Source organism: Macaca fascicularis, chromosome 19 (genome assembly GCF_037993035.2).
Source record: "Macaca fascicularis isolate 582-1 chromosome 19, T2T-MFA8v1.1".
In the NCBI taxonomy this organism is placed as follows: Eukaryota; Metazoa; Chordata; class Mammalia; order Primates; family Cercopithecidae; genus Macaca; species Macaca fascicularis.
In genome coordinates, this window is record NC_088393.1 from 42,723,786 (window position 1) to 42,733,142 (window position 9,357).

General features: G+C 52.0%; 1 protein-coding gene across 1 annotated transcript; it reads right to left on the reverse strand.

Annotated features, from left to right (window-relative positions):
* Positions 1–478: 478 nt before the first annotated feature.
* KRTDAP (keratinocyte differentiation associated protein) lies at positions 479–3,601 on the reverse strand. Its single transcript, XM_005588854.3, has 6 exons — positions 3,493–3,601; positions 1,934–1,972; positions 1,794–1,835; positions 1,573–1,617; positions 858–905; positions 479–617 (listed from the first exon to the last, which is right to left on the reverse strand). Exons 1-6 carry the CDS (start codon positions 3,577–3,579, stop codon positions 579–581), a joined length of 300 nt encoding a protein of 99 aa, XP_005588911.3. The 5' UTR covers positions 3,580–3,601; the 3' UTR covers positions 479–578.
* Positions 3,602–9,357: the final 5,756 nt, after the last annotated feature.

Below are 9,357 nucleotides of genomic sequence, written 5' to 3' on the forward strand. Positions count from 1 at the left end.
ACAAAATAAACTTCTAAATTGATTGAGACCTGTCTCAGATACTTTTTGGGTTACAAATTGGCAACCAACGAATGGCCTCTGAGTGGAGGTGACCCTGACCTCTGACAAATCTATCGGTGCTTGGCACTAGTTTGAGCTGTCTTTATTGCTCAAACCAACAGGACAGTTTTCTGGGTCCACGAGCTCCCCCTCAAGAGAATGAGACCTGTCTCAGTTACTTTTTGGTTTAGAAATTTCTTGAGCATCTTACTAAGCAAGCCATAGCTTCATGCTCCTCAAGGATCCCAGTCAACACTAATGAGCTAAAACACAAGGAGGTCTCTTGCCATCTTGGTGTGTCCTTTCTATTTCCTCCTGTCTCCCTACTTACTCTCCTCTTGGAAGTCAAGATTTCTACCTACCAGCCTTGGGGCCCATTCCATCTTAACTCCTTTGTAAAGCCCAGTAGGAGGACAGAGACACAGATACAGGAGCTGTTGGATGGAAAACATTTTATTGGAGTTCCTGAGCCAGGAAAGGGTTATGGTAGGTTGAGAATCAGCGCTCACACTCGCCCCCTCTCCCAGTGGAGGTCATGGTCACTGGGCATCAGGAGTTGCGCTCCTCAGTCCTTTCAGCTGGAGGGAGAGGGGTCAGGGTTAGATGGGGAAACCCCTGGGTGCCCAGTATAGGATGGCACGGATGGAAAGGAATTTCTGCCTCGATGTGAGTTCCCGTTCTCGTCTATATGTAGTAGTTAAGATCTCCCTTCAGTTTGGTGAGAAGGTTGATCCTCCTTTCCCTGTCCCCACTCTCTCTCCCATATCCTCTGCTTCTTCCCTTACCCCCAATATCCTCCTAATGCCCACACCTCTTACCTTAGGAAAGGCATCCCAGTTGAGGAAAGGAAGTTTCCTTTTGATAGACTAAAAGAAAGAAAGAGAAAGAGAGTGCTGTGTTGCGGGTCAGCCGGGCATGGATCAGTAAGCATTCCCTTAATGAACTCCCACAGTAACCATAGTAACAATAATGTTATTATTTTGTCATTACTTTATCAAGAGCTAATATTTCCTGAGGACTCATTCTGTGTCTGCCTTGCACAAGCATGATTTCAGTGGGTTTTTACAGCAACCTTTTGTGGTGGATTGTCATCCCCACATCACAGAGGAAGCTGAGGCCGAGGGAGCTGAAGGCATTCGCATGAGGCCACGTGTGAAGTGAGTGCAGTCAGGAGACGCGGACCCCAGCTCTGTCACTGACTTTGCCTTCTAAGTGTGGGTGGGCCCCAGTTTTTCCATATAGGATGAGGGGATTCAAATAAAATCTTGACCGATTAGGCTCTTCCTCTTCTGCAATTGTCTTTGGGGCTCTGCTCCTCCACCACCATCTTAGGAAAACATGGGTAGCCAGCCAGGACAGACGCCGGGGGGAAGCTTTCTTCGGTTGACAGCCCATTGGGCAGCATCCAGGCAGGGCAGTCACTCCCTCCCAGAGCTCAGGAACCAACCCATACATTTAAAGCCAAAATGTGCTGCCACTACCCTGGGATGACTGCAGACAACCAAGGAGGGCAAGGGGCGCCCGAGCACTCACCTCAAAGAGGGCATGCCAGTTCAGGAACTCATCAGCCTTAAAAGCCTGTGGAGGAAGAGGGACAGCAGAAGCAGGTCACCTCCAGGGGAGGCCAGAGCTTAGCCCCCAGCCCTCTGGAGAAGGTGAAGGAACCGTGGCAGCTTTGCAAGCTCTCCACCAAGGCGTTTATCCCCTCTGTAATGAAGGTATTCACGGGGGCAGCACCAGAGAAGCGTACTCACAGATCGCAACTTGTCGATGTTCAGGAACGGGGTGTTAAAGGCCTAGGCGGAAAAGCAGGGTGTTAGGAAAGTTGCTAACAAGCACAAAGAGAGAAAGGACAGACTCACGGCTGGAGGGCCGGGGAAAACAGACGGCTTACCTCGGGTCGTGACGCATAATTCTCAATGGTGCTTTCTTCCTAGAAAGGGAGAGGGAGAAAAGGAGGCAGGTGGTCACGTGACGCCAGGGCCCTCACCCACATCCCTGTCTGCCAGCTCTGCCTTCATCCACAGGCCAGTCCCCGAAGGAATGCAGCCTGTTCTCCACCATGGTCTCCATTCCAGTTGCGCACATGGTTGGTGGATGTGCAGGGTGAGGAGGGGGAATTGGAGAATGGTACATGTAAGCGGTGTCATGATGGGCAGCAGGCAGAAAGCCTGGAGCGGAGCATTCGCTCGGGAAAAACTAGCTAGTGCTGTCCTGCAGTTAACTTAATTCTAAGAGGTGGGGTGTTCTGGAGACACCCATGCTCAGTCCATATAGCTGGGTGGGAAAGATTCGCGTGCAGGTGGGAGCCCAGCTGCTGAGGTGAACCGCCTGCCTCTCACTGATTGAGGTTGCTTTGCTTTGTGGCTTTATTGCCACCACTGCTGGAGGCTCAGTTACCCCCCTCCATGGGGACCCACCCCAGGCCTCAGTGTGCCCCATCGTGTCCTCCCCAGGACACAGCCAAACACGGAACCCGCAGGCTGGATCCAGATGCTCAGATCTCATAAAAATTTGGCTCATTTGTTTTTTGGTTTGAATTGGACATTTTGAATTAGTAAGAATTCATAAATTCATCCCGATTTCTAGTTTCCCCTAAAATTTTTAAAATTCTAGGCACGTCTTCCCACTCCATGGTGTCAGGTAGTGTGAAAGCTGCCCTTTCAGACTGGGGAAGTCAGCCCCCCTTCCCCTGAGGCCCCGACAGTCCCCCAGCTCAGTGACATCACTGGCTCGGTCGTCAGCCGCTGAGCCTGTGCCCCTGTCTTAGACTTTTAAATCCAGAGCAGGCATCAGGATTCCTCTCTGGCTGAGGACTGGATGGTAAAGATTCTCACCGTGGTCTGCGCTCCAGAGACAGTGAGGAGCCACCCGTCACCAGGGCACCGCTCACAGGGGCACAAATAGAGCAAAGAGGGGCTAGGCAGGGGTATCCCAGAACACCCCAGCCCCACTCCTCCTAGAGTTAAGTCAGCTGCAGGCAGCATTAGCTAGTTTTTCGCTTTGCTCCACCCTCTCCACCTGCTGTCCATGTGGACGCAGGCCTGGGTTTGGAGCTGCTCTGTCTCACATTGCCGTTCTCCAGTTCCCCCTCTTCCCCTGCACATCCCCAGGCATGTGTGCGCTGGAACAGAATGAGTGAACACTCTGAGGGCCCACGGTGGAGATCGTCTGAACCCAGACGACCCACTCAGTCCTGTCTCCTCCCAGGGTTCAGTACACGAGCCTCCCCCACACACTTCACCATCCCTTCCAGAAAGAGGAGCATCTCTGTCCCAAATGTCTCCCCAGGGATGCTCTGTTCCCTCCTCCCTTCCACAGAGCCCCAACTTCTTCAGCCCCCATCAGAATCCAAAACTAAGAGCCACCTATCCAGGAATGGACAGAAGGTAGAGAGATGGAGGGGTAGGTGGGTAACATGTATAAGAATAAAAATGCAGGTGACGTGCTCACCTCAGAACCACCCAGGGTGGCTCCCTGGGCAGAATGGAGCACCAGGAGGGAGAGGAGCACCACGGCAGGAAGGACCGGGATCTTCATGGCATCAAGTTTGGGGTGCTCTGAGGCGGGGCCTCAGTGCTTGCTCTTTATATTCCCAAGGAGGCAGATGAGCACAGAAATGGGGTCCCCACCCCACTGACTCATCCTCAGAGCCTGTCGCCCACCCCCGGGGCTCTGGGAGGGGGAGGCATGGACTGTTCCTCATTTGCCTTGGATTTCTCAATTCACATTCTGCCCCAGGCACGTGGAAGGTGAGACTGCAATGGGTCTCTTCATGCAGATGGGGCTGGGACAGAGACAGGTTGGACCTGTCCCTCCGAGGGATTGGCAGTGGTACCCAAGCAACCTCTCCTTTTGTCTTTGTCTCTTTTCCTTATATCCCTATTCCTCTCTTAGAATTCAGGCTTTTTTTTCCCCCTTTTTTTTTTAATACAGGCTCTCACTCGTTGCCCAGACTGGAGTAGAGTGAGGTGATCATGGCTCACTGCAGCCTTGACCTCCCAGGCTCAAGCAATCCTTCCACTTCAGCCTCCCTAGTAGCTGGGACTAGAGGCACGCATAACCTCACCCAGCTAATTTTTTTATTTTCTTGTAGAGATGTTGGAGCTTTTTTAAAATTTTCTTGTAGAGATGAAGATGTCTCGCCATGTTGCCCAAGCTGGCCTCAAACTCCTGGACTCAAGTGGTCCGCCTGCCTTGACCTCCCAAAGTGCTGGGATTACAGGTATCAGCCCGCGCTCCACACTAATTCAGGCCGTTTTTTCACCCTACCAAAATCTATGTAAACTCTTTAGCTTGGCAGTGAAGGCGGTCTATGCTCTGAACTCAACCCACCTTTATAACTTCTTCCATTACTCCCTTTGTACATACCTCACATTCTGACCAAACTGGACTCCTTACCAACTGTATCCTTCTTTTTTCCTCTTTCAAGAATCTAGCCATGCTGTCCCTTATTCCTAACATGGCCTTCTCTCATCTCCAGTTCTCAGAACCCAGCACTCTTCTTGGATGAAGCTTCCCAGATTTTTCCTGCCATGCCCAGTCCCTCTCTCCACACCTTTCCTTTCACAGAATTCCCATATTCATTCGTTTCTATGTCTCTGTATCTAAGTGTGTCTATTGTATCTAAGTAAATCATGTTCTTGCCTTGTTTCCCTTTCAGAATATCAAGTTCCTTGAGGTCAGGAGCTGTATCTTGACCAGCTTTACATCCCCCTAGTACCACGGCTCACAAAGAACCCAGGTGGAGGGCCGGGCGCGGTGGCTCAAGCCTGTAATCCCAGCACTTCGGGAGGCCGAGACGGGCGGATCACGAGGTCAGGAGATCGAGACCATCCTGGCTAACACGGTGAAACCCCGTCTCTACTAAAAAAATACAAAAATCTAGCCGGGCGAGGTGGCGGGCGCCTGTAGTCCCAGCTGCTCGGGAGGCTGAGGCAGGAGAATGGCGTAAACCCGGGAGGCGGAGCTTGCAGTGAGCTGAGATCCGGCCACTGCAGTCCAGCCTGGGCAACAGAGCAAGACTCCGTCTCAAAAAAAAAAAAAAAAAAAAAAAAGAACCCAGGTGGAGTCAGCATTAGTCAGACCGGATATGTTAGACTTAGTATTCAAGCATCCTTCTGCCACAGTGTACATTTTTCTTCCATGGGGCTGAACCTTTCCATTTTCCAACTGCCCATCTTTTACTCTTGGGTCTTCAGAGAAATGACTGTCTTGAGCTAAGATGACAAGGAACAGGGAAACAAAAACCAGGTCTTAGGGTGCCCAGTTGGAGATGGGATCCAGGCACCCTGAACTTGGAGTGCCCACTCCATGTCATTGCCCTAACCCACCTTGCCCCACCCCCCGTTTGGAAGTTGGATCACCTCACTGTGACACAACGTCCTAGTCAAGCAGCCTTCTCCACAGTGAAGTTCAGGTGGCCAAACCGGCTCCTGCTGTAACAGGGAGGGGCTGGGACATGGACCGGCACTGCCAGGGCAAAGCAAGACCTTATCAACCCAACCTGATGCAATGCACCGTGGCGGCGGCCCTGGGTGGGAGGGCTGGACGGTGTCCATGAATAACCTTTACGAACCCCAGCAGCTGGGCACCTCGGCTCCATCCTCACGCTGCCCCCACACCCCAGTCCCAGACATCCTGCCCCTCTTCAGCCTCCTCTGATTTTATAACGGCAGCTTCCCCTTTGCAGAGCTACCTGAGGGAACACTGCTTGGAGAACACTCCCTTAGCCCAGATGGCCATGCAGTAGTAGATGTCACAGAGTTGGTGCTCCTGGAAGGGACGAGTTATAGAATGACTGAGGTGGGTGGAGCACCTCCCAAAAGGTTTTCTGGAGGACACAAGTTCTGTGTAATGAATCTTACTAATTAACGAACAGTGACTGAAAAAGCTCATTAGCCACCGTTCCATCCGCATAGGGTCAACTCCAGGAGTGAAGAATCAGACAAAAGAGAACTGATGTGTAATCAGCTATGATTTGACAGATGGGTGGGGGGACCCAGCGCCAGTTTTGGCCTAGGTGATCTAGAGCATCAAACAATCCAACGCCATCTTCTGTTTGGCTCTAGAGTCTAGTCTGTGATTGTCCTTTGACAATAAATTGCCCTTCCTATATTTTCCTCTCCACCTCATGGTACTGATAAGAATGTTAGCTGAGTTACTGAGGCTTACTATGTGGCAGACCTTGTACTAAGTGCTCCAAATACGTGATCTCATTGAAATGTCCCAGTGATTCTGACACAGGTGGGTACTATAATTACTCACATTCTATAGGCGGGGGAACCACAGCATATAGAGGTTAAATAACTCACCCCAGGTCACACAGCCAGAATGTGACAGCACCAGCATTAGAACGCTGGGCTTCCAGAGCCTGAACCTGTATCGCTCCTCTCTATGCTGGACAGGCTATGTTACAGCCCATGTAACACCCTGTGTGAATTAGACCTATGCCCTGAGAGTGGGGGGCAGACTGCATCAAACCCCCGCAGGTCCCCTTTACAGTGTCCTTTGTGATACATAGCCTGCACCATCAGACATGGCAGCTCCAAGCATAGGTGCATTCATTTAAATGAATCAAACTACACGCTCTTGACAAAATGAAAACGAAGAACTAAGGTTAGTGGCATCAGCCCCCGAATGAACCTGAGATTGCCTCAGTTTCCAGATGCCTCCAGTAGTATAATCATCTTGCCACACCAAGTATGTGTTTACAGATAAGGTTCTGGTTCTGGCTCTAGTGTTCAACATTCTGGTGTTTAAAAATAGGTACTTTTTGTATCGTGCCTCTAAACACAGGCCAACTGCTTTGTGTGCTCAACCAAAGAAATTCTGTTCCTATGCTGGACAAAAAAGCTGTCTGTGTTGGACTCATGATTTGTTTCCACTTGGCACCTTCCTGGTAGATTTTCTGAGGGTAATTTTTTGGGGTTTTGTTTGTTTGTTTGTTTTTTGTTTTTGAGACAGAGTCTTGCTCTGTCACCTAGTCTGGAGTGCAGTGGTATGATCTCGGCTCACTGCAACCTCCACCTCTCAGGTTTAAGTGATTTCCTGTCTCAGTCTCCCGAGTAGCTGGGGTTATAGGCATGCACCACCACATCCAGTTAATTTTTGTATTTTTAGCAGAGATGGGGTTTCACCATGTTGGCCAGGATGGTCTCAAACTCCTAACCTCAAGTGATTTCCCTGCCTCAGCCTCCCAAAGTGCTGGGATCGCAGGAGTGAGCCACAGCGCCCAGCTAGTTCCATCCTGACATGATTTTTGCTGTGCCAGCTTTAGAAGCCAGTGTCTCTCTCCAGACTCCTCCAGCTTCCTCCATCTACGCTGCCTCAGTAGTTTGTGTCCCTGAGTTGGGTTGGGCAGATGGGGAAAGAGAGGGGCAGGGGGTTCTCCCTGGGAGAGGGTCCCAGCAGTTCAGGTGATGGGTGGCAGGAAAATCTGCCTGATATGCAGCTCAGCTTTGGATGAATCACGGAGGGTTAATGGAGTCAGGCAGCCGCAGAGACTGGCTCTGCAACATCACATCTCCAGGTTGGCTTGACTTCCTAGCTCCCTCACTGAGAATACCAGTAAACCCCTGTTTTCCCACAGGCCTGCCCCCACCCCACCCCAAATCTGCCAGAACTTGAGCGTGGGTAGGAGGCGAGGCCCAGCCCCGATTGCCCCATTGTGAGACACACCTAGGGCCTGGCAGCCAGCCTTTTGGGTCTAGGGAGGGAGTGGGGATTCCAAGAGATAGACACTGGGTTTTCGGGGCCTTAGTGAACACTAGGTGGAAAGCCAGGAATCCTGGGAGAGAAAGGGGGCTGGGGTGTGGAGTATTAGGGGGCAGAACTCAGGGCATCCCTGTCCCGTCCCTTCCTCCCTTCGTCAGTGTTGTCACACCCAAGAAAGCAGCCTCATCCACCAGCAGGTCCGGTTTCTTCCTTTGCCACCCACCCTATGTGCCCTGTGCTTAAACCTGTCCCGGGAAGTCTTCCCGGATTGGTCCCACTTAATTCCAATCCCTCTCTCCATTGGCTAATTTGTAAATATTTATTTTACTCTTGGTGCTGGGGACTGCAGATGGACAAAAGACCTGCCCTACGGAGTCCACATCCTAGCGAAGGAGACATCATAATGCAACAAAAAATAGACACACAAACAAGATTACTTCAGAGAAGGACAGGTGCTGCGAAGAAAACCATATGATGCTGACAGCCATATGATGCTGACAGGGCTTCATTGGTCGATGGCCTGAGGGTCGGGTGCAGTGGCTCACACCTGTAGTCCCAGCACTTTAGGAGGCTGAGGCAGGAGGATCACTCGAGCCCAGGAATTCCAGACAAGCCTGGGCAACATGGCAAGACCCCATCTCTATTAAAATACAAATTTAAAAAGGTGGCCCAGGGAGAGAAATTTGAAATTAGTCCTAAAAGCAGATGAAGCTCTGGCTTTCTGAAGACCTTGGTAACAGCCGCCCTTGTTCCCTGATGGCCTGTGCCAGTAGGCCCAGAGGGACCTTAGAGAGGGAGGCCAGGCCCATTGCATAGAGCCGTGGTGAGGAATAGGGATTTTATTCCAGGGCTAATGAGAAGCTGGTGGTAGGTTCCGAGCACGGGCTCCTTCCGGGCGTTGTGGAAGAATGGGATCTAAGGAATAAGATGGAAGCTGCGGCTTCAGGAGGTCACTGGAGGATCCCTGAAAGGAGAAAGGGGTACCCACCCTTAGTTGGAGGGCCCCTTATGCCAGGGGATCTTAGCCTGCCTCGGGTGTCACTCTAAGCTTTCAAGAGCTGCTTTCAGCTCTTTGGGCCACGAGCACCCCACGAGCCAAGAACCGTGCTCACCCCGCGTCTCCCAGTGCCTCAGGGACTGGGCCGAGGAGACCTGAGCTCCCCGCGGGTTTCCACCCCCACCCACGCTCCGGGAAGCTCCCTGTGCAGCGAGGATGCAGCCTCCTCCTTGGGACAGCCCCGCGCTCTCCCCCTTGTGGCCTCCAGGAGGTACTGCAAGGCTCTCCTACGGCGTTGAACCCCGGAGGACAAGTACAAACCAGCGTCAGGATTTCAGGACCCAGGAGAGAAGAGAGGCCGAGCGGAAGAGAGGCCGAGCGGAAGAGAGGCCGAGCGGAAGAGAGGCCGAGCGGAAGAGAGGCCGAGCGGAAGAGAGGCCGAGCGGAAGAGAGGCCGAGCGGAAGAGCGGCTGAGCCTTCTCCCAGGCAGGCGGACTGGGTCAGCTTGGTTTCCTGAAGTCAGTTTGGGGCCGGGTTTCTTTCATGTATACATCCACTGTGTGAGGCCCTGTGCCTGTCCTGTGGGTGGAGAGTGACCTAGGCAG